The sequence below is a fragment of the Bactrocera neohumeralis genome, chromosome 2, assembly GCF_024586455.1.
Source record: "Bactrocera neohumeralis isolate Rockhampton chromosome 2, APGP_CSIRO_Bneo_wtdbg2-racon-allhic-juicebox.fasta_v2, whole genome shotgun sequence".
Classification (NCBI taxonomy): Eukaryota; Metazoa; Arthropoda; class Insecta; order Diptera; family Tephritidae; genus Bactrocera; species Bactrocera neohumeralis.
Window position 1 is genome coordinate 26,236,800 of NC_065919.1, and position 25,102 is coordinate 26,261,901.

The 25,102-nt window shown below is 36.6% G+C and overlaps 1 protein-coding gene across 12 annotated transcripts in view; it reads right to left on the bottom strand.

Moving 5' to 3' along the window:
• LOC126759481 (dystrophin, isoforms A/C/F/G/H) overlaps nucleotides 1-25,102 on the bottom strand; it is a 558,659-nt gene that overhangs the window by 40,858 nt on the left and 492,699 nt on the right. For 3 of the 12 annotated variants that reach the window (XM_050474395.1, XM_050474378.1, XM_050474386.1), the window contains exon 2: nucleotides 6,903-8,526. The exons of the other annotated variants lie outside the window; for them this stretch is intronic. In XM_050474395.1, coding sequence (XP_050330352.1) covers nucleotides 6,903-8,147 — 1,245 coding nt within the window. In that variant the 5' untranslated portion in view covers nucleotides 8,148-8,526. The remainder of the gene's footprint in view (nucleotides 1-6,902; nucleotides 8,527-25,102) is intronic. 12 annotated transcript variants of the gene reach the window in all.

Genomic DNA, 25,102 nt, shown 5'->3' on the forward strand with positions numbered 1-25,102 from the left:
ATTGTGATAAAGCTAATGCATTTGCAAAACACCTAGCTGAAACCTTTCGTCCAAACGAGGATAGTGAAATCGCGTTCCTCAGTAGGAACAATCCCAGCAATCATCATTTGTGAACTTAAAAGTGAAATTAAAAAGTTAAGAAAGCAGCTGGCTTCGATTCAATTACAGCTGAAGTGTTAAAGCAGTTACCATACAAATGTTTACGGAAGCTCGCCTATCTTCTCAATACAGCAATCCGTCTGACATATTTTCCAAGACTTTGGAAAGTTGCCGAAGTTGTTATGGTTCCTAAGCCAGGAAAGTATCCGCACGTAGTCTCGTCATATAGACCAATTTCACTACTTCCACAAATCTCCAAACTTTTTGAAAAATTAATTTATCTAAGATTAAAATCAATAATCGACGAAAAGCAGTTAACCATCGCATCAGTTCGGTTTTAGAAATAAGCATTCAACAATAGAACAAATTCATAGAGCAACAACAGAAATAGAAAAATCCCTGGAGGAGGGAAATGTATGCTCAGCTGTATTCCTTGACGTTGCACCAGCGTTTGGCAAGGTATGGCACGAAGACCTTATGCAAAAACTAAAATCATGTCTTCCGGTTGAGTATTGTGCTCTTTTAGAATCGTATATCGTATATCACCATGAGATTTTTCCGTATAAAACAAGGAAATGAATTCTCTAAACTAAAAGAAATTGAAGCAGGAGTTCCTCAGGGAAGTATCTTAGGTCCACTTTTATATATGCTGTATACAAGAGACTTACCGTTAGCACCAAACAGTATGACTGGCATTTTTGCTGATGCTGATGAGAAAAAGCTGTGCTAAACCTGCAACATGCAATCAACTCTGTAGTAAGCTGGACTAAAAAATGGAGAATAAAACTAAACGGTGGCAAATCGGTTCATGTAAATTTTACAAACAAAAGAATCACTTATCAACCTATAAGTATTCTAGATGTCTGCATACCATACGCAAATACAGCTAAATATCTTGGCATCACGCTCGATGCTAGATTACGTTGGAAAGAGCATATTAAAATAAAAAGGATTGAACTTAATCTGAAATTGTCGAAAATGAAATGGCTAATTGGACGAAGGTCAAACCTCTCCATACACAACAAATTACTTCTATATAAACAAAATATCAACCCGATATGGTCATATGGTGCGCAACTGTGGGGATGTGCCAATGATGATAAAACAAGGAGCTAAGAGGCATGCTCTTTGGTACTGCAGAAATGCTGATATTCATCGAGACCTAAGGATGAATACAGTCGCCGAAGACATAAGGAGTCAGGCAGATGCGCACTACAAAAGGCTTAATGCACATGTGAACGAGGAGGCGAGAAATCTTCTTTTAGACACATGCCGCTCTAGTCGATTATGTCGAAAAAAACCACATAGCTTAGTTGGAAGCTAAAATATAAAGGAATTAATTATATACCATATATGTATGAATATTACTATTAATTTCTATGTAATTTGTTTTTAAGTTATTCAAATCAAACTGCTCGTTAGTTTTTGAAACTAGTTGTAGTGATATCAAACATTGTTAAAGTTTTAAAAATGTTTGTAATAAAAAAAAAAAAAAAGATTTCGTTTGTGATGGTCCTCAGTTCTTTCAGCGAATTTTTTTTTATCTCTTCTATCGACTGAAAACGGGTTCCACGGAGCGGCAATTTCAAGTTGGGAACAAGAAAAAATCACATTTAGCCAAATCTGGTGAATACGATGGTTGATCGATGGTATTCATTGCATTTCTGACATTAAATTCGATCACAATCGTGGCTCGATATTATGGTGCATTATCATTGTGTAAAATCCATGAATTGTTCTTCCTCAATGCGGGCCGTTTTCGACGGATGTTCTCACCAAACACCTCAATGTGGCCAAATAGAACTCTTTATTGACCGTCTGTTTCTTTGGTTTCGGCTGTTTTTTTTCTTCTTCTTTCCGATGATTGTTTACTGATTTGCATGTTAGACTAATAAACACACGTCTCAACGACGGTTATAATGCTTGTCATGTATGTGGGATCGGAATTCGCACGATCAAGCGTGTCCAAAGCGACCTGTTTACGGCACTCTTTTCGAAAAGAACACGTTTCATATCTAAAAAATCTTTCGAATGGACTCGCGAGAGATATCGGGCTCTTTTGCCATCTTTCTAACACTTGCCTGATGATTTTCAAGCACCATATCTTTGACTTTTTTAATAATGTATTTTCATCAGTTGAAAAGGTCGAAAGGTCGAAACTAAATCACATTCGCAACGATTCCGCACACGAAATTTTATTAGAAATATAAAATTTTAGACAAATTCTTTGTTCGATATTTTTATCCATTGTAAAAATCGCAAGGAACTACTGAGGTGTACCGACTTAGGCAGGTTGACAGATCGCGCTCATATTTGGCATAGTAATTAAGGGTAGCCCTACCACTTTATCAAAATATATGTATTCTTTTGACACATCGTTTACTCGGGGAATTTGAATTATAATTTCCGGGTACTCTTTTGTCACAATGTATGTAAGAGAGTCTGAAATCAATGTACATACATATATAAATGGTGCGAGGTTCAGAGGTTTATAGCTTCATTGAAGATCCTCAAAATAAGCCTATAGATTTTCATTCGATTAAATTAAATTTCATTTGTCCACTTTTTGTCGATATCTTTTTGGACAATTTGGGCTCAATGACTCTCAAGTCGTCCTACGTAATACAAAGAATAAAAATTAAATTTTTACAATACAATATTTGACAGTTGTTTGTTAGCAGCTGACAATTGACAGCAACACAATTGCATTTGGAGTTTTACACTGAGAGTTATTCATATTTTTTGCGGTTTTCAATAAATTCTTAAGAAGAATTCAGGATTTGTTGAAGCAAAATTTCCGCTGTGCAATTTTTAAGAATTTCAAAACTAAATTCCATATATTCATACTAGACTTGTTAGCCAACTAATGGTCTAACCACTAACTGCACACAATTTATCAGATGGCCTTTATTCAATTAATTGAGAAATGCGCCAGTTAATGGATATCAAATTGACTTAAAAATTGTGTGAAAAAGGAGAATGGCAAATTCAGAGACCCATACATTGATATCCATATACGGTGTGTATGCCTCCTGGACACACAGGCGATTGCTTGGTCACTAAGAACACTGGCACAGGACATACTCAGCGAGTGCCAATGTTCGAAATTACACAAAAAAGGGTGAAAATCATACAAAGTCATAACACGGTTAGTTTTCGAAGCGGAAAATGCAAGCGTGCTTGTATGTGTAATATAAATAATGTTGCACCAGGAGGGCATATAATAACTACATATACATATATATGTTACTTTATGTGCATTAACTATAGCGAGGCATTGCCCTGTAAAAAGTATGCAGCACTGCGCTGCAAGCGACTTCATGCTTTCGTACGCGCATAGTTCATATTTGCAGCTGAAAGCTTCTTGGCAGCGCAAAACTTTACAATCATTTTTCATAATTAACTTAAATTGAAAATGGCGAAAAATTCCAAACTCGCAAAGAATGGAAAGTAATGACGTCAGGCAATGAAACGAGTTAGCGGAGGCGATGTGACAAATGCAGCGAGCGGCAAGTTGCAAAGAGTAGCAAATAGTGTCGGGCTTGACGGTGCAAAGGCAGCGGGGACTTAAAATATTTTACCGTTGCCATCTTGCTTTGAACATGTTTTTTAGGAGAATTTAATGCAATGCATAAAAAAGTTATTTCTCTCTTTTTTAATTATTTGAGAAGCGCGACTCAGCCAAATAAGTGCATACGTATGTATATATGTATATCCTTCTCATTTGGTGTATGTGACAGCTCTGAGGCCCCAAATTATGAACTTTGTTAACTTCCGTGTGGTTGTGCACCCAAAGGCAAGGACTGACATATTAATGATGTCATAAAATTTCATGATTCCTTCATTTAGTAGTAATAATGGCGGGAGTAAATGGCGACTTTGAAGACGCTTTCATTGTACGAATGTATTTTACTACAGAGTACAATAGTTTGTTCACCTAACGGTTGTAGATATTGGGTTATATATATACAGGGTTTGTCCGGAAAGTAATAGGTCTGATTCGATTTTAAAAAATTTATTGAACCAATCGTTACAATTCTTTAGAAACTTTCAAAATAGGCTCCTTCGCGCGATTTTCAAGCATTGAAAGTGTCACGGAAGGCATTTTGCGGAATATAAATGCTGCTTGGATCCCCTCCGTCGTCTTAAAAGAAAAGGAACATTGCCTCTTTGTCTCGGGATCATAATCAAAGATCCATGACTCGTCACCTGTGATTATGTTATTAAAAAAATGGCGGGTCACTTTCAAACATGTTCAAATTTTCTGGGCACACTTCCACTCGCCGCAATTTCTGGCGTCGCACACCCTGCGCATGTTCAACTGCTCGGTCACAATGTCATGAACCACAGATTTTGATAAATTTAACATCTGATCAAATAAGCGAATGCTTAGTTGACGGTCTGAGTTCAAAACTTTGCGCACACGAGTCACATTGTCGGTGTTTGTCGAAGTCGCAGGTCTCCTAGCACGGTCTTCATCTGCGACCTCTTCCCGGCCCTCCAAAAAGGCCTGGTGCTACCGAAAGACACTTGCTAAAGCAACATCTCAGTAAGCCTGCTTGATCATATCAAACGTCTCTGTCGCAGATTTACCGAGTTTCACTTAGAATTTAATCGCGTAGCTTTGCTCTAACGAACGCTTCATTTTCGGCTTGCATCGCTCACAGAAATCCGTCGAGCGAAAATGTTTGTCCCGACTCTCCAAGTGTTCGGAGACAACTGACCAGCCGCTCGTTCGTTAGCGAGGAACGTAACTTGAGTAAAATTTGAGATATCTCGATGAAACTTCATATGCACTTTCCTTCACAAAAAAGAACAAGTTCGTAGATGGGCGTAATGGGAGCACTGCCACGCCCACAAATCGCCATTAACCGAAAACCTATAAAATGCCAAAAGCACTAAATTAAGTTTGAACTCTTATATGGCATAGAATATCGCAGTGACAAGGAGCATCTGTGTGCAAAAAATTTTGAAAAAATGAGCGTGGCTCTCTTTTTGTTAGCTTAATGTACATATCTCCTAAGCCACTAAAGCTATAACAACCAAATTCGCCTAGCGCAAATATTATAAGAACTGCTACCGACAGTCTAAAAAAGGAAAGAAATCGGAAGATAACCCCGCTCACTCCCCATATAACGGTATTGTTACAAACTACTAAAAGCGCAATAAATCAATAACTAAATATTACAGAGACATTAAATTTTACCTCTGGCATGGATTGAGAAGGCTTAGGTGAAGTCGTATATCTCGGGACCCGCTCGACTGATTTCAACTAAATTTAAAGCACTTTCCTTTACACAAATCAAGAAGAAATTAATATAACGGGATAAAACTTTGCACGAAAAATACCTTTAAAATATGCCATCTTATGATCAAAAATTGTCTAAATCCAACAAAAATTCTTTAAGTCCCTACGACGAAAATGTGGTTGCCGGTACTTATAGTTGACTTTTGACCGAAAATATCGGTCAATGTGTGAGATATACAATTGAAATTCAAATAGAATCCTTTCCTGACAATAGTAACTATGTGTATCAAAAATAGGTTGAATCGGGGTCAATACTTCGCCGAGCCTCCATTTACTTAATATAAAGATTTTCGAACTTACGGGTGTCTTTAGAGGTAATATACGGTTAGAATTTAAAAAATCGACTTATTTGAAAAGCCCTTTCAGAGTGCTTGGAAGTGCATTCCAAACATTAAACTCGTTTTTATCAAATTGGTGTTTTCAAAGTCGGTGACCAACGTTATTCGAAAACGGCTAAACCGATTAGTCACAAATTTTTACATGAGCTTCTTTAACACATTTTGTAGTAATTAGTCGAAAAATTTTTCATACCGATAAAATTTTTTGTATAAACAATTTAAGGCCGAACTTTTTGTCAAAAATTTACTTTTTTTGAGAAACCGCAATTTTTACAAAAAATTATTTTATTTTGCTTGTTCCTTCGATTAATTACTAGAATTAACATTACTTTAACGAAATCTACTTGTTTTTCACTTGCAGAGGACTCAGTTCAGAGATATAGTGGTCACCGCAAAACGTCTTTTTTGAGAGGAGTTCCTGGATATCAGCTGTAGTTTCTTTCCAAATAAATATTTTTACTAATACGAAGTCTTAAGATTCAATTAAAAGATACTATGTGTGCAAATTTTTGGATAAATAAATTTAAAAGTTTCCTCGAAAAAAATTGTGGAAAATTCGCTTTTTTAATAATGAAGACACGTCGCTTTAAATGTACTTAAATCTTGCTAATCTAATTTTGGGACACCCTTTATTTATTTCATTTCACATAATACGAAACCAGAAATATTATTTAAATAATTTTTATTTTTTTTTATATGAAAAAATTAATTTTTAATTAATTAATTACTTCTTATTTGTAGTTAAATAACCGTTTTAATATTCATACCCAAAATAACGGTGAAATAATAGCAAACGTACGGTACTTAAATATAATCGCCGCACATAATGGCGCTCAATTGCGCTCTGCCGCGCCGAGGCTTTATTTGCGCATTGTAAATTTATTATTTAATTAAGAACACAGAGTTTCGAGCGCACAATCAGATGTTTTTGTGAAAACTCGTTTTTTATATGGGAACTGTGGCAACACGTAGCGAGAGAGTGTATTAAATAAAATGGAATAATTAAAAAATTGTCAATGGAAAATTACTAATTAAATAATAATAATTCGAGAAAATATTGCTTAATCATTATAAGAGGACACTTAAATATATTTTATTTTCAATGTTTTTGTTTTCATTTGCATTTAAATCAAAAATTCATACATTACATAACGCACCTCGTTCTCATCGCGCAATATGCCAACCACCTGCAGGAACATACGCTCCGCGTCATTCTTCGGATCATAATTTGAGTATGTGTCATCGACGAGCGTTATATTGCCGATCGTATAGAGCGACTCCTCGGCAAACGAAGCATCCAAATCGTCCACAGTCACGGCGAAATTGTGCGCCTCATCAACGTCAACATCGGCGTCAACAACAGCGCCGACCACTTGTTTCTCCGCCAACACTTGAGACGCCGCAGCGTCAACGCACCGTGCATTCGTCTCAACAATATTTATGCCTTCGCCGGCAGACGCGCCGAGTTGACTACCAGCGGGAGATTGCAACGGCGTTGACACAACGCGTTGCACACCAACCTCAACGGCCGGCGCATCGCTGCTGCTGTCATCGTCCACTTCGCCGTCACCGTCAGCGCCGCTGCTCAGCTGCGAGAAGCTGAGACTCAGCTGACTGCTCGCGGCCGCAGAGGCGCGACTGCAGTCCTGCAATTCCATTTCAAGTTCTGTGCCGCCCGTGCCGCTGTCGCCACTCTGCGAACTCGCCGAGTGCAAGTGTTGCGCGCGTTTAGCCACATGTTGCTGCAACATGCTCTGCGCTGTGGTGAATTGCTCGACGCGCACTTCTTGCGTTGGCTCGCGCTGCAGCGCCAGCATAGCGGCTGCCGCAACGTCGCGCGAGTCGCAACGACTGCTGCCGCCACCGCTGCTGCTGCTGCTGCGACTGCGACGCTTCAGCGATTTGAATGGTGAGAGAAAACGGCGGCGTGGTGAGACATTCAGATTTGGTGTGAGCGCTGCGTCTTGTTCCAGCGCCAGCAATGTGGCATGCGGCGGCTTGGTATAACGTTCGAGCGACCTTGATTTTGCGAACAAGCCGGTGGTGGTGTTGTTGTCTCCATGCTGCTCATTAGTGTTGTGGTTGTAATTGTTGTCCTGCCCAACAATGGCAGTGGCGTTTTGCAAATGTTGCGCGTGTTTTGTTTTATTCTGTTTGCGTCGACGACTGCTGTTGCTTGCCGTTGTTGTTGTTGCGCCGCTTTTGTTGTTGGCCGCAATGCTTTTAGCCATTTTCAGTTGTTGCACATCCACGATATGCATGGCGCTGATGTTGTGATACGGGTGCTGTTGTGTCTGCGCCACTTGCTGTTCCGCTGGACCCGCCATAATGATGTCACGCGCCAGCTGCGCGCCGGCCCCAGCCGCATTGTCTGCCGTTTGTGGCACTCTTAGCAGGCGCATAGTATTGTTGTGTGTGTGTGTTGTTGTTGCTTGCCTTTGGCCTAAACTGCTGTCGCACTTCAATTTTATTTATTTTTTACGCCGAACGCTTTGCTATTTGCTATTTTTCACTCAACGGTTTTTATTTTTCTCGTGCCGCGGCTTTGTTTAATTTTTAATGAGCTCACAGGAGCCGCAGGCTGCGCCCGCTCTCTAATTATTGTGCTGTGCGCGCACTCTGTGGTGCAGGCGATTATGTCGCTCCGCACTTTTTTGCTCGGCTTTGCTTTACACTGTTCCACTTCAAGTCTTTTGTTGTTGTTTTGTTTTAATAGAATTTTGCACTTGTTTGAGTTTAAACTTCCCTTGCAGTTCTATTTTCGCGCGCTGAATTTTTTCTCTATAATTTGTGGCACAATTTAATTATATGTTCTAAGGCTACTGGTTTTAATGAAATACTTTTGCTGGCATGTCCTTATACTATCAGCTTGTGGCATACATACACATTTTCAAGTTCGTTATTTATTGTAGTTTTCAGAGTAAAAATTTAATTTTTATAACACAATTTTTATGGAAAATCTTTTTCTATATTATATCAGGTGTATCTGTGTAAACCAATGTAGTAAAAAATAAAAATAATAATAATTAGCTAATAAAAAATCCTTAAACCATATATTAGAGACGCCTCTTGAAGATATGCTAAAGCACTTAGGCTCGACGGGAGTACGCTTCCTTACCAATATTCTCAACCTGTCGCTGACCACTCTTTAAATGCCCAAAATGCCATTAAGGAAAGTCTATCTACACTCCTCTCCCCAGTAGTGAAGACACTTGAGAGCCCGTTACTCCCGACCTTCACGCACCACCTGAGTCTAGCAAACCACCATCATGGCATTCGAAAAGTTCACAGCACCATCACAGCCGTTAGCGTCATTAACACCCAGATAGTTCATGGCCTCAACCAAAAACCACCCTGCGAGTGGTTGATCCTCGTAACGTTGGACTTGTCAAAAACTTGTGATACAGTTAATCATACAACGCTACTTGAGGATATCGCAAAAGTTACGCTCCCTCCAGGGTTGAAGAGGTGGAACTATGAACTACCTGAGCGATCGACAATCATTCGTACTGTATTGAGGTAAAAATTCTAAATCAACAATAACTAAACAGGGGGTTCCGCTGGGTGGTGTCCTCTCCCCGCTGCTGTTTAACTTATAGATTTCGAAACTCCCTTGTATGCTAATGATTGCACGATAACGTCGGGCAATGGAATCAATGGCATGTGCTCAAAAGTAAACGGTTATCTCTCCGACCTTTCTCGCTTCCTCGGTGCATGAAACCTAACACTATCCCCCACTAAATCCGCAGCGACCATATTCCACAAACTGGACGAAGGAGTACAGATTTGACCTTAATATTGCCGTCGATGGCGTCAAGATTCCGACTGTCAACAACCCTAAGATTTTAGGTGTGATATTCGACAGCCTGTGCTCCTTCACTCTCACACGAACGCGATTATTGCCAAAGTACAGAGTCCTCAAGTCGCTAGATGGCAGCACATGGGAAAAGACAGAAAAGATTGTTGGAAACATACAAGGAAGTCGGCCGGCCGGTCCTTAACTACGTCGCACCAATATGGTCGCCTGGATTCAGTGGTACGTATACAAGGAACCTTCAGACATGGCAGACCCTGCACTCTGGACTATTACGGGATGCCTTTTGATGTCTCCTATCGAACATCTACATAGTGATGCGCGCATGCTCCTAGTTAAGAAGTATAATGAACTCCTCTCCAAGCAGTTTCTACTGCGGTGTTCTCGGATGCTAAGAGCATCAAGAGGTCCTTCCTCAACTACGTCGACGACAAAAGACAATTCACCGACCAGACTTCGAACGCAACTAACTTCATACATGCACTGACTGTCATTTACAGTGGAGCCATAAACACCTTCACCGCCTCCCTCTCAATTTTGTCTTTTTAATTTATGACTATCGTGAAAGAAAAAAATCGGGCAATAGGAATAAATTGAAGGTACCAAAATCTTCATATTTATGAAATAACTGTTTAAAAAAAATTTCATTGCAGTTATATGATAATAGCTGTCTTCGATTCGCCAAACATTGCAGAGAAGCGAATCGAACAAAGTGTTCTGGTTGTTTAAAGTAACTCTGACTAAGGCATATGTCGTCTGACGCATGCAGATTTTTGTTACGATCCTTGCTTTGGTAGAGAAATTCTTCTCTCCCAGTCAAAAAACGTTTAAGCAACCCTTTAGTTTTGTTTTCTATGAACAATTATAATCCATTTTGTCTTAAGTTTTTAGAAACAAAAAAATCGTGGTATAATCATTTTTGAGAATAATTTGTTATTTGATCCATTCACAATAGTAAAACTGGCCAAAAATATGCAAAACAAAACTTGGGAGCATTGAAGTTAGCGGTCATATGAAGACTTGAATGAGATATCCGCCTACTCTTTCGCACGTATTTAACTCGATAACATTGTTGCTGCTTTTACATGACATTTTGAGACAAGAGAGCAGCGCGTAAAAATAACGAGTAGAGAAGTAGTGAATCGAAGAAACACTGTGAGTGGTTAAGCTTTGAGTTTTAAGAGCTTTTTCGAATCATAAAGCTTCAAGAGCTTTTTCGAGTATTAAAATATAATAAAAAATATCACATATCAAAAGAAATTATTAAAAAGTTTTTTCAGAAACTACTATTGAATACTTTGTAATATACTTTGAAATCATTAAACTTTGCACAGTTGGAACTTAAAAAGCTTTTGCACATTTTAATCCAAAGAAGTAACTTTTCGACTTTTAGGAATAAGTTTTAATTTTTAGCTAAACGACTGATGAATTTTGTGCGAAAATATAACTCGCATAGGAATAACTTCATAGGAGAGCTACACAGGAGCTTTAAATTTCGTCACTGATATTTTTCTGATGTTGGTCGAAATCTGGGTTCGAACCCTAATACTGAGAAATGATAATGCGCATGCCTTCTTATTAAGACACGGCGGCCACCCCTCATTTGGATTATCTGTAAAACCGTAAATTTCCAAAAAATAGCTCAAAATTCAAACTATCATTGAATTTGGAAAATATGTTTGAAACATTGCGAAAAAGTTTAACAAAATGCAGTAAATATTTACCAAACCTTGCCTTAAACTCATGAAAGTCACGCACCAACTCACTCAGTCTTATTATCAATTATGTAGGAAACTAGTTTTAGGGACCGCTTCCTAAAGTCAAAAAACCTCAAAAAAAAAATTACGAAAAATTCTGTCACACCTTCATAGCAACAATTCAATACAATTGTCAACATGCCAAATATGCACTGCTTCTTCTTCCTTGAACGTAATCGGCTCAACTGGCTGTCAATAAAAGTGAAAACTACTGTGACACTTTAGACCGACGACACTAAAAAGCTGTGCAGCCGCCACTAACATCGTTCATTGCCTTTCATTTTCTGCATTTGTGGGTCTCTGCGCTCTTGTTGGCATTGTTTTTGAGTTCAAATTTATTTCAAAAACTCAGCACAGCGTTGAGCATTCACTCGTGCAGCCGAGCGCCCGTTTGCTGGTGTTCTTTGAATTTTCGGCACGTGCGAAATGCAATTGCAGGCTTCACCCCGCCGCAGCTGGGATTTCGGGGACAGTGGATTTGAAAATGCAAAACTAAAAATGGACAAGCGTTCGCTTGCAGCAGCAAAAACGAAGCGGACTTTTCAAAACTAAATAATTGCCATTCAAGCGCGTACTTCACATACGAAGTGGTGTGTGTGTGCTCGCTTTACTTGTGTGTTTGGCCAGTTGACAATAGCGCCCGCTGTTAGATATTACATACACATACACTTATATACAAATTTGCATAACACACTCTTTGGGCATGTGCATGTGTTTCATACATATATGTATACATACATACATATATATGTGTATGTGTATGTTAATCGAAATCTGAGTGTGTGTGTGCGTGCCATTTTCGCATAAATTAAGACAACTGTATATCACTGCCAGCTGCAGAAATTAATATTCCGTATTGGTTATATCCAGTGTTTTACGGTAATAAATTTTGTGAAAGTTGCCGCCACTTCGCGCTCACCCCTCCAGCGAACACTCAGCTGTATCACACATGAGCGAATGTGACAACGTCAAATCTTAAATTTGTGTATTGATTTTCGCAAAAATTTTGATTGGGAATTTTTATGCATTCGCACGAGAAAGAAAAATTTAAATATTTTTAGCCTTCAGAGGTGATAAAAAGCTTTTATTTATAAACACGAACATATTTGTGCAATTGTGATATTCCTGCTTTATCATGTTTCTTAAAAGGTGAAGCAATGTAGAATATGCTTGCGCACTACAAATTGAAAAGTGTGAGATTAAAATGTTCGAGTAAAGCTTTTATTAAAAAATTGCAGCTTTCATAAATATTAAAATTCGTATAACTTCTACATATACACTTTTTTAATTAATGCATAAAAGCATATTTTATCATAATGATGTAAAACAAATCATGAGAGCTTTCACTAAAATATTTAAACTTATAGCTTTCGTGAAATAGTACGCGTAAATTATACAATTTATATATATCTTTGCAATTAACGGATACAAGCGTATTTTTATCATAATAATAAATAAGCCTGAGAGCTTTCATAAAAAATCTCGAATTGAAATTGCTTATATTTAATGAGCTTTCGAAGATGCTCGAAATTCTATCCTTTACTAATATATTCAGAGTCATAATCGTTTTCCGACACAAAAACGACGAAATCGTTAGAGCTTTCTTTTAGAAGTCATGCGCTTTCATACAACTTAAACACAAAAACATAATATATCTACATATATACATATTTATATATTTATAATATAGTGTAGTTGATCGAAAAGCTTAATTATTTTATATGACAAATGAAATCATAAGAGCTTTTACCGAAAAACTAGAGCTTTCATAAAAGTTATATGCTTTAATGTATAGTGATTTACGATTTTTGAAGCTATACAGAATTAATATACCTATACAGCTAACAAAATGAAAAAAGCTTGGAGCTTTCAATGAAAATATTTTGCATTAAAATAATATGTAAATTTTATGTATGTAGGTGTTGTCACATATTTAGAAGAAGTGTGCAACTTTTTCGAAAAGCTTAGATAAACGCTATAGTTTAAAAAAACTGGAGCTTTCACAAAATGACGAGTAAAATCGCTTCATCAAAAAAAAATGTTTGATATTTTATTAAATTATTTATGCAGTTTTTCTCTTTTGTTTTTGCTATAGTTCAACGGTATAATGAGGGTTACACTTTTATGTTCAAGAAGAGTCATTGGGCTTTCACGAATAATTCTTCAGAGAGGAAATGCGCATACTCAAATTTAAAAGCTTGAAGAAGTAACGAAAGCTTAATAAAAACTTTATACGCAATAATTGCAGAAAACAGTAAATAAATATGATAATTAAATTTATTGGTTTACTATTGATAGCCTTGACAGCCGACCAGGAAGGCGCTATGGAATTTGACTAATTACTTAATTATTAAATGTGCAAATAGTGCAAATACGAACATAATAAAATCTACCAATTAGATTAAAGGATTGCTTACTAATTTGCGTATAATGTTCTAAATCAGCTACATAAATATGATACTAATTCTCTTCATGTGTTCTTCTTGACAGCTTGACAGTTGACAGCTGTCAGATACAATTGTTTTAAGTATGCAACTCAATTTCGCACTTATCACTTCGAGCGCACTTATCATTTCATCCTAACTAAAACAACTGGCACATTTTCTACAACAATACTGTTTTAGATTTGACATTTCAGCGCTCTCTCGTCCTCCGTGTATATTTAATGTCAACTTTGTGCCTCTGTTTGTTGCCGTCGCCATGCAACAAATGTCAAACAGTAAAGTACGACAGTAGCAATCAACAATCAGCAGAGCGGAAGAGACAATTTGAAGCCAGAAGAATTATCTGTGACTTTTTGTAGGTTTATGGTATATGGCCCTAAGCAACTACTTAGTAGTTTTTAATTAATGTACGGCGGTGCTCGCTACACTTCAGTGATGTGCACTGGATAAAAAACGAACCTGCTATACTCGTATCTAAATCCCTGTTTAAATAATACAACAATGCATGAGCACAGTGTGCTCAGTCAGTGGAAATGAACTATGTTGAAGCTGTTGAACTCGACGAATTGATAAGAAAAGCAACGACGGAGAAATATGCATTAAAAATAGTGCAAATCAACAAGATGCGGCATGCGATTGTTGAAAGGTGACCAGATGTAATTTTTTTTCTTCATAGAAGCTGTCAACGTCACTAATGAGAGTAGTTAGCTGTCAAAGTTATTGATAACAGACATATACATATGTATATGTATATACATCGGCCGAAGCATACTCTTGTAGTGCCGCCAGAGGTGATCTAGTGACTGATGACCAGATCATACTAAAATTATGGAGATAATGCTTCTCCCGCCTGCTGAATGACAGTGAAAGCATAACATCAGGAGAAGGTGAACCCGATTCCTCAATCGATGACGATGGAGTAGACGTTCCATTGCCCGACCATAAAGAAGTTCGAAAGGCAATTACCCGTCTGAAGAACAACCAAGCGGCGAAGGCCCATGGATTGCCGGCCAAGATTTTCAAACTGACGTTGACCAATACCAAAAGCTCCGTTGGAAAGGACCTCTCCGAGCCGTTTGATACCAAACGATGTTTCAGACAAGCCGACTCCCCATCTTCAATCTACTGCTGGAGAAAATAATTCGAGCTGCGGAGCTTAATCGAGCAGGTACAACTACACTATAAGAGTGCACAGCTGCTGGCGTACGCCGTTGATTTTGATATCATTGGCCTCAATATACGAGCCGTTAGTTCTGCTTTCTCCAGATTGGATAAGAAAGCGAAGCAAGTGGGTCTGGTAGTGAACGAGGGCAAGACAAAATATCTCCTGTATTCAAACAAACAGTCGTTGCACTCGCGACTAGGCTTCCACGTCACTGTTAACGGTCAGAAATTCGAAGTCGTAGATAATTTCGCTTATCTTGAAACCAGTTTTAACAGCAACAAAAATGTCAGCCTCGAAATCCAAAACAGAATAAATCTTGCCAACAGGCTACTTTGTATTGAGTAAGTAATTGAGAAGGAAAATCCTCTCTCGACGAACAAAGAACAAATTCTACAAGTCACTCATCATCACCGTCCTGTTATATGGGGCAGAGGCAAAGACAATGACAACATCTAATGAGACGACGTTACGAGTTTTCGAGAGAAAGGTTCTTCGAAAGATTTATGGTCCTCTGCGCATTGGCAACGGCGAATATCGCAGCCGATGGAAGAATGAGCTGCATGAGATATACGACGAAATTGACATAGTTCAGCGATTTAAAAGACAGCGGCTACGCTGGCTAGGTCATGTCGTCCGAATGGACGCAAACACTCCAGCTCTGAAAATATTCGAGGCAGTACCCATCGAGGGAAGCAGAGGAAGAGGAAGACCTCCACTCCGTTGAAGAGTTCAGGTCGAGAAGGAGCTGGATGCACTTCGTATCTCCAATTGGCGCCAGATTGCGAAAAGAAGAAACGACTGGCGCGCTGTTGTTAACTCGGCTATAACCGCGTAAGCAGTGTCTATCGTCCAATTATGTTCTACGACCATATTGTAACCATATTTAATTTGGACACCACTATTCTAGCTACAGCTCAATTTCAAATATCATTTGTCTGTTTAGTGTTGTTGTAGGCACCAAAAATACTCGCTCATTAAAATAATCGCCATTTACATAAAATTCGGCATTCATATGCATACATATAATGTATAATGGCGTCAAATACCGTAATTCATGCATAATTACAGTAATACGTGCGAATGCATTCCATTGCACACGACACACACATATACACACTCAAATGCATTCGTAAATTTATGTGTAATCGGCAATTCTTTATGAGCGACACGACAAATTCGTTGCTCCCGCGCAAGTTCTTTGAGCGTTTAAGCAGTTTTGACAATTGCACAGTCGGACAGCCAGACAACAGTAATGCGTTATGCATACTTAATTGGGGGGGACGCTTACATAAAAGCGCATTCTTTTTCGATTGTACGATAATAACAATAATATTTGATGACATTGTAAATATTACAAAGGAATTATGTAAGTTAATTTGCATAAAATAATTTTGGCCTTCAAATTTGTGATGACATTTAAATGTGACTTATGCAACAGCAGGCGAATGACACTGAGTAAACAATTACAATTTGGAAGTCATGTGTGAATGCTTTAGAACGCAAACAGAGCGCGAAAGACAGCGAACGGTGAAGAAGGGAATGCCGCGACAGGCTAAAAGTCGCAGTCGAAAAAATTAAAAAGAAAAAAATGTGTTTTTATAAATGAATATGTAAAAGGGAGTGTCAAAACACAATGCATTACAGTTATGTCATAATGCAATTGGAATTTTTACACGCACAAAGGCGAGGAAAATACCAGCGTCGAGCACTATGCAGTTGAAAGCATTGAAACCTTAAATTATATAAGAATTATATGCGAAGCAACAGAGCTAAGAGAGTGACAAAACGAATAAGCAACTGATCGAAATCAAATCAAGGCATAGAGCCTAATAAACGGTTAGTAAACTAGGTCAACTAGCTGAAATAAAATCAATAAACATCGTGTCCTTAATCTAGATAAGACTTACATTTTAACTAAAAACAATGAAAATCATTAACTCGGGAAATACCGAGGCAATAATACCTTCACAGCATAAAAGGATATACAAAAATCTTTAACAGGAATTTGGTGATCAGTTTGAGTGGCACCTATTATAGGCTATGGTATTTCGATCTGAACATCATCTTGATACAACTGTGGATTTGGACAGCGACATTAATTTTCTTGATTTTTTGAAAAACCTCAACCGCTCTAATCCTTTAGGAATATGGAGAGAAAACAAGCCAACTATTAGATCACTTCAGTGTCTTCCAAGCGAAGATCCCAGCAATTAATGAAAGTCTTTTGTTCGGACAAAGAGGGTGCTTACAAGAGGAAATATATTAATGTTTACAGATAACCATAGTCTTTCGGTTTTCTTATTGTTTCATGGAAGATAAAGAAAGAATGTCTCGATCTATTGGTGGAAATAACAAACTATATCAAAATGAACCTACATTGAGTTGTAGAATATAGTAATAATAATATTCAACTGCGAAGCAGATGAATCAGCCAGATCTGGCACCACTTGACAATTAGAATCAGATAAAAACAGAATATGTGTATATAACTTTGGTTCTTTGTAGATATTTAAACGCCAAACATGTTGTAGATATAGCTGTTTCCCGATGGAAACAATCCTTGTTTTTAGTAGTTTTCAAAGATAACCAAGCTCACAGAGAATTACTAACAATTGCCTGCTGTACTGAAATACTCTCCTGCATGGCGCTGCATTTCAGAGCTCGGTTGTTGTGGCGCTCCGATTCGCTCATGAAACACCCCATTTTGACAAAGAGTGAACTATTGTATTTATTTTTTTTGCATATTTAATTAATTAAATCATATATTTATATGTTTTTATGTGACGTTAAATTATACCACATATGAGCGATTTTATATGCAAATACCAAACATAATGTAATTTTTTTATAAGGAAAATATCATAAAATCGAAAAACAAAAATCAATAATAAATAAAAAAAATTAAGAAACAAATAAAAAAATTAAAAAAAATAATGAAATAAAAATCAAAATATTTTGTTTTCCCCTCGAAAGCCACGAGTGTTGTTATGTGTCACTATTTAATGATTTTCAATTAGCTCGCCTGCCTTCTACTTCATTCTTTTTTTTTGCCATTTCTTTCTACTCACCTATTTATATAAACAAGCATTTATTATGATTTTTTATCAATTCACCTCTGTTATTAAACGCCAGCTCTAATTAATAGCGTTGGTTTTGCTATTTATGCTAATTAAACAAGAAATCTGTCGGCGATCGTATAAAAACAATTATTAAAGCAAAGGGTGGATGTTTTTTTGTGAAGAAGAAGCGCTTGTTGACACTGAAGTGGGAAAACATATGTTTTGGCTATAAAAGTTTCCGTCATAAAGAGTAATAAACGCATATGTTGATATTTATTTGTATAGCACATATTATGATTAATTTGCTTAAGGTTACAGAAATGAAACTTTAACACGAATTCAGTTAATTTCCTAAAATTGAAAGAGTGGCGAATCGAATAAACAACTGGCAGAGATTAAAAGATGCTCAACTCCCAAATCTCTTGTCACTTGAAATTGAGACCGTAAATCACCTACCCGACTTTGACAGTTGACTGGATTTAGGATAGCAATTCGGAGCATTTGGAATTAGGTTAGGTTAGGTTAGGTTAAGAGGTCGATCCTAACAGGGATCTGGGATACCTAAGAAACCTCAACAGCAATTCAGTCGCCAACCAGCGGCTGTTAAGTGCACACGAAGTCCACTGGTACATTGCTAGTTCCAAAGGAGTCTGATGAAGAAGTAGCTTGACGCTATTTGCAGTGAGGGCAAACACTTCTTTCAGACACTAGCTTTCGTTAGTTACCGAGCTCAGAACCATAGAACATTATTGTCTTCACTATGGCTTCATAGAGCCAAAACACCCTTTTCTGCGAGAAGCGCCAGGGGGCCGTCGCCCCGGGCGCAACGTCTTGGGGGCGGCAAAACGATATTCGCTGTTTTTTAAAACTCCAATTCGGGCAAAAATTCCTGAAAATTGTGTCAAAAGTGTACAAGATATAGGGCGAAAATGGTTTTTTTATGGCTTTTAATAAGATGCCTTGTAAATTTACTATCAATTTCCTCAAAAACCGTATTGTGAGAATTTTGGAACTTCAGAATTTGCGTGGCCTTCCTAAATTTTATATACTTAATATCGAATATATTTAGGTAGGTAGATAAAGGGGGGCGGCAGAACATCCTTGGCCCCGGCCGCTCGAAGTTGTAGCTACGCCATTGTAGACTGTAGTTAGAATTTTCCATTTTTTTCCCATAAGAGCGACCATAAGAACAACGTCGTTAGCTCCGTTTAAAATGGTAGAACACAAAATACGCAAACCCGACAAAATGCTAATTCTAAAACAATTTCTTTTATTAATTTTTAATTATAAACTTGAGACAATTTGTTTAAGCCGGTATCTGGAATTACATAACAAAATAAATTTTAAGTCAAATGTTAATTCAATTATTTTTTTAGTGCATAATTTGCAGTCCTGATTGCAATGAGTTTTTTCTTGTAAGCAAAGAATTCAATTATTAAAATCATAAAAAAATTTTCAAATCTAAAATATGGGCAATTTGCATATAATTAATTTGAAATTTGCATAAATTTATCAAACGAATTCTGCTTAACAACAGCTTACTGATGATCCGATTTTGGCATATGTTTATTCACAGAAATCTTGTTAGACACGCTTCGGTTTCGAAACTGTCAAACAAAGTTAAAAAAGAAATTAAGCTCACGTGAGTTTTTCGAAGCGAAATGCAAATTTACACACATTTTAAGCCACCAAACACCAAAAATACTTGTGGAAAACAAGCGCAGATTATTCATGATAAAGCTAGGCATAAGCCAATGACCGGTTGACTCAATTTGTGGAACTAGTTGCTGGGCATACATACATACAAATATGTATTCTTGGTTGATAGACAAATAACAAGAAACAATTCTGAGCGCTGTAAAAGTACGCTGAATGCACCAATTTAGTTGTAACATACCATAACGGCAACGCAGGCAAACTGTCTTCAAATTTCCTTGCAGAAGTTTCTGAATTGTAGCGCGGGCGCAAAGGAATGCAAATTTGAAGATACAAATTTTTTTGCAAATTTCAATACATTCAGAATCTGTTTAATTATAAAAGACCACAACTAAATTTCACGAAGAAAAAATGAGGATGAATTATGATAGTATGAAATTAAATAAATTTAAAAAAAATCAAATAAAATAAAATAGGACAAAATTAAATTAAATAACATAATATATATAAACGGAGAGGTCTAGCGAGAGTAATCTTTTCAATCTTCTACGTTTTAAACCATTGTCCAACAGTTGAGTCGCAAATATATTTTTATGAATCTCCAAACATCTGCCTAATTTTTCGATTGTTTTCTTTACAGTAAACAACTTTCCATACCGGTGGAGCACTCTTTTCTCTTATAGAAAGGAGCCCCCAATATGGTGCGCAGAGCTTTATTTTGAAAAGCTTGAATTACTTTTAAATTTGAATTCGCTGCACTGCCCCAGATTTGAATGCCATTCGTCCAGATCGGCCTAAGTATTACCTTATAAATTAGCAACTTATTCTTCAGACTGAGGCGGGATTTTGGCCTAAGGAGCCAGTATAGCTACGCCAACTTCTTTTTATTTTTACGAGATATTTCCAAGTGCGTCTCTTATCAATTGTAATTCCCAAATATTTTGCGCATGAGTTTGTTGGTAACAACTAACCATATAAAGTCACTTGAGGGCCATTTGTCAATTTGTTTGTGCTTGAGGGTATATTCTGTTTGTACGGAATTTACGGTGTTGATGCCAATGTTCCATTTGGTAAGCCGCTGTTCTAGATCATTTAATTGAATAAGTAGTTTTTTGGAAACAGTATTAGAGTGCCCACTTGATGCTAGCAGTGCATTATCATCAGCATAGTATGGCGTCATTGTGGATTTGATCACTGGAAGGTCTGCTGTATAAAGAATGTAGAGCACAGGGGCCAGTACACTGCCGTGGGACACACCAACACGAACAGGTCTCAAATCTGACTCAGCATGACGGTATCTAACGTAGAACGCCCGATTGTGCAAGTAAGACTTTAGCAGCAAATAATAAGCCATTGGTAGTTTTTCATTTGTCCTGTTTGTCTTCCAACACCGGCAAAGCCTGTGTAAAAATATTCTTTCGAATACTTCCGAGATAATTACCAGTAGACTAATAGGTCGATAAGCATTAACCAGATGTTCAGGTTTTCCGGGTTTACGAATTAAAATAACCACAGCACATTTCCAATGCGAAAGGGAATGACAAAGTCTGAGCATTTGGTTAAAAAGCTTCATTGCCGTTTTTCGGTATTCAAACGTTTTCTGTAACCTGTTTTTTTTGTTTGCCAAGTATAAAATGAAAAATTTATTTCAAAATTTTACCTGCCCTAATAGTATTCCAGACAACAATATTGTGAATTTCTTGCGCCACGTTCTCAAATAATAGTATTCGCGCAAAATGCAAATTTAAATGTCATATTATTTTCTGCATACGATAGTACATACACACATATGTGCTTCGAAAACCTGCCTGGCTAAGACCCGACTTGACCGATCTATTTTTAAAGCGCAAAATAGGTTTACATCAGCAGCCACCAGCCAACAGTCACATCAGCCACCAATTTGCGTTCGCCAAAGTGTTAATCAGAGATATAGAGGCCACCGTGATTCAGGTGAAACACTCGAATATTGTAAATATAAATAGCAAAGTGGCCGCAGTCGTCGAAATCGCAAGGAGTCCGTGGTTTTGGCGCGTAAATCGCCGAAATGTTGAGCAAACAATTATCGAGTGCCAAATGCTGTCAGCAGCGGCTTTGAAAACTTAACTTGTTCATCAAAAGCAATTTGTTTATCTAATTCGAACCTAATGACTGGCTTTCGCCGGTGTGTGTGTGTGTATGTTTAGTGACAAATTCATCAATTCCCATACAGATTTCACCGCTACGCCTGGCTATAAACGATTGTGCTAATTTTATTTATAAACAATTGATTTTATAAGCATCACATAAGTGTGTATGTGCGTCAATATATTTGAAGGAGTCGCATTTTTTATGCAGCAATCAGCAGAAGTATTTCGCTGGAGCATAGTGAAGCTCTTTTCGCCAGAAATACACTTGAATTAATTTGTTTCCTTTATTGACGTAATTCATCTGCGAGTGAACATGTGTATTTATGTTGCTACATACTTATGTTTATTTAAGTAATTATGTTTCATAAAATTTACTATATTTATCATACTTCTGGATATCAATTAATATATATACATTAGGGTGATTCAAAAAAAATTTTTTTTTTTTTTCAATTGGTACTCGCAAAAATAGGTTTCTAGACATATTAAGAATCCATTAATATGAGTTTTTAATTGTAACGGGAAGGTCCTCCGCCTTTTTCTATATTTTTTTATTATCAGATATTTTATTTACTTGAAAAAATATTTTGTTAATTAGGTTTTGTAGGAAATTGAATGCTCTAAAATATATGATTTTTCGTAAACCCAACCGTTTAAAAGATATTAACGGTTGATTATAAAAATTCTTTATTTCTTATTAATTTTATAACTCAATTTGAAAAAAATTAATTGAATGATAAAATTTAGGAAAATAAGTCTAAAAAATGGTCTACTATGATTTTTCGATTAAGTGATTTAAGAGATATTCATCGTCAAACATCAATGCACATTAAGGTGGATCACAAAAAATATTTTATTTTTCGTTTGATACTCTGAAAAATAGGTTCCTTTACCTCTAAGAATACCTCTCCATCTATTCATAAACTTTTTTTCATTGAGTTATAAAATTAATAAGAAATAAAGAATTTTTCGCAAAATAGTCAAATTTCAACCGTTAATATCTTTTAAACGGTTGGGTTTAAAAAAATTAGAGACCATATTTTAGAGCACTTCAGTTTCCTACAAAACCTAATTAACAAGATATTTTTTCAAGTAGTTGGAAGCGAGATATAAATTTTTCTATCTGATAATAAGAAAAAATAGAAAACCGTTAGGCGGAGGACCTTCCCGTTACAATTAAAATCTCATATTTGGAGAGGCTTTCTTAGAGGTGTCTAGGAACCTATTTTTGCGAGTACCAATTGAAAAAAAAAAAAAAATTTTTTTTTTGAATCACCCTAATATACATATTTACATATGTACGTTATATTATATTTTATAATATAAATATTTTGTTTTGAAATTTTATTTAGTTAAAGGGAAACGTTCGCATTAGCTTTTACACCCGAGCACAATATAGTCACATGGGTATTATAAAAGGAAAAGAAAGTTGCCAGATGTTTGAAAATTCTAGTTTTAAAATTTAATTAAAATAAGTCTAAGAGCTAGTAGCCCAAGTGATTAAAGAAAGCTTAGACCTGAAACCATTTTTGAGCAGAGTAGCCACCTATTTAAAAATATAACTTCATCAAATTGATAATATCTTTTTCGCAAGCCAAATTAATTTAGTTATGATTAAGATTATAATTCAGAACCCAGTTTTGCCTTTCGCACAGCCGGCTACACGATTAACGATATACTCGATGAACGATCAGCTGTCATACTTGCTTGTGTTCTTCACTTAGTATTTTTCTAATGTAAAAAATTCGTTAGCTGATTGCTATTTTATCAATGCACACAACCATATTTACAGCATGGACAACAACCCGCGTTGAATTCCAGTTTAAACTCGATTAAGAAGTAATGCACTAAAATAAGATTTTTATTTTCTATGGTAAAACGAAGTTGTTGGTCTTGTAGAAAACATGTCTGAAGTAATTTGGAGAAATACTGCTGACAGAAAGATAAAAATCCGCGTTCGTACCGGTTACGTAGACCCATCTGTGGCGGAAACGGATGATAGATCGATCTAAATTGTCGCTTTATGCGAGCAAAGTTCAATTAATTGCACATTAAACTCCCGAGAGAAATTACTATAAAATTTACAATGTGGATATTTGTATAAAATGGTTATCCAACTTAAGAGTTTTAATGTTATTAAACATTTCTGAAAGAGACTGCCACTTGTTCAAAAAGTTTCATTCAATTATATTGATATAATATATGGAACTAGATTTGCAATTTGTTTCAAAAATAAATCAAACTAATTTACTTATAGTTCAGTTGATATTCAAAACCAAATTAAATATCGATTTGATTATGGAATCTGTTATAGAACGAAAGAGCTGCAGAACCAGACACAAACGATGGGTTGCTGAAACCCATAAAAACTCATTGGATATGCTCAATAGTTCGAACCGTTGACTATGCCGAGTTAAATGAATCTGTGGCCGGTTATATATTTGTATAGAACTGTGCAATATCGTATCGATCAACATGCCTAATCTTATACTTACTACAAGTATATATACAAGCTATAAGTATAGATTTTTTTATTCAAAGTACTTCCTTGTGCTTCGATACACTTACTATAACATTTAGATTACCTAAACGTCGTAAATGGAATACTACAGGGAATAGTACGACAATTATCTAACCACATTACAACTTTTCGAGTGCAATACTTGTAAACGTAAATCTTGGACTTGTCATAGCCCTAGAAATTGTGAAAGTGCAAATATGGAAGAATTTCTGATAGTGTGGACGTAACATACGATGGAATGATCTGGAATCAAAAACACTTACTTATGATGCTCTTTGCGTGTACTTATGATGCTCTTTGCGCGTGTACTTGTATATTTTGTGTATTTTCGGCCGATTTTCGCGATATATTGATTTTGTCAAGCAGCGGTGCGGTTAAAAATATTTTACCATCGAAGAGCAATGATAATAATACATATAATTTCCTCTTTTCGAAGGGAGAGCTTGTAACAAATTAGATTATATGTTGATCACAACGGAGCAGATGCAAGAATTAAAAAATCCGTAAAAATTATAAGAGAATATTTAAAGGGATGCTAAGCCAAAACTTTCGTACATCAAGTAAGAGGTCTGGAGATACGATAGTTTACTGAATTTCACATACAATTTTTAAAGGATGGTGCGATTATATGTATAGTATAGATTTACAGTAACAATGCTAACTGCTCTACGCTATTTCCAAACAATTAGAACTCAAGGAAGTAGTTCACGAACGGATCGTGTTAATCATCGCAAATTTGAGGGAAAAAAACTTTGGAACATGGATTCACGTGCCAAGCTATGATGTATTTTAAATACTAATTTCCACAGTGAGGT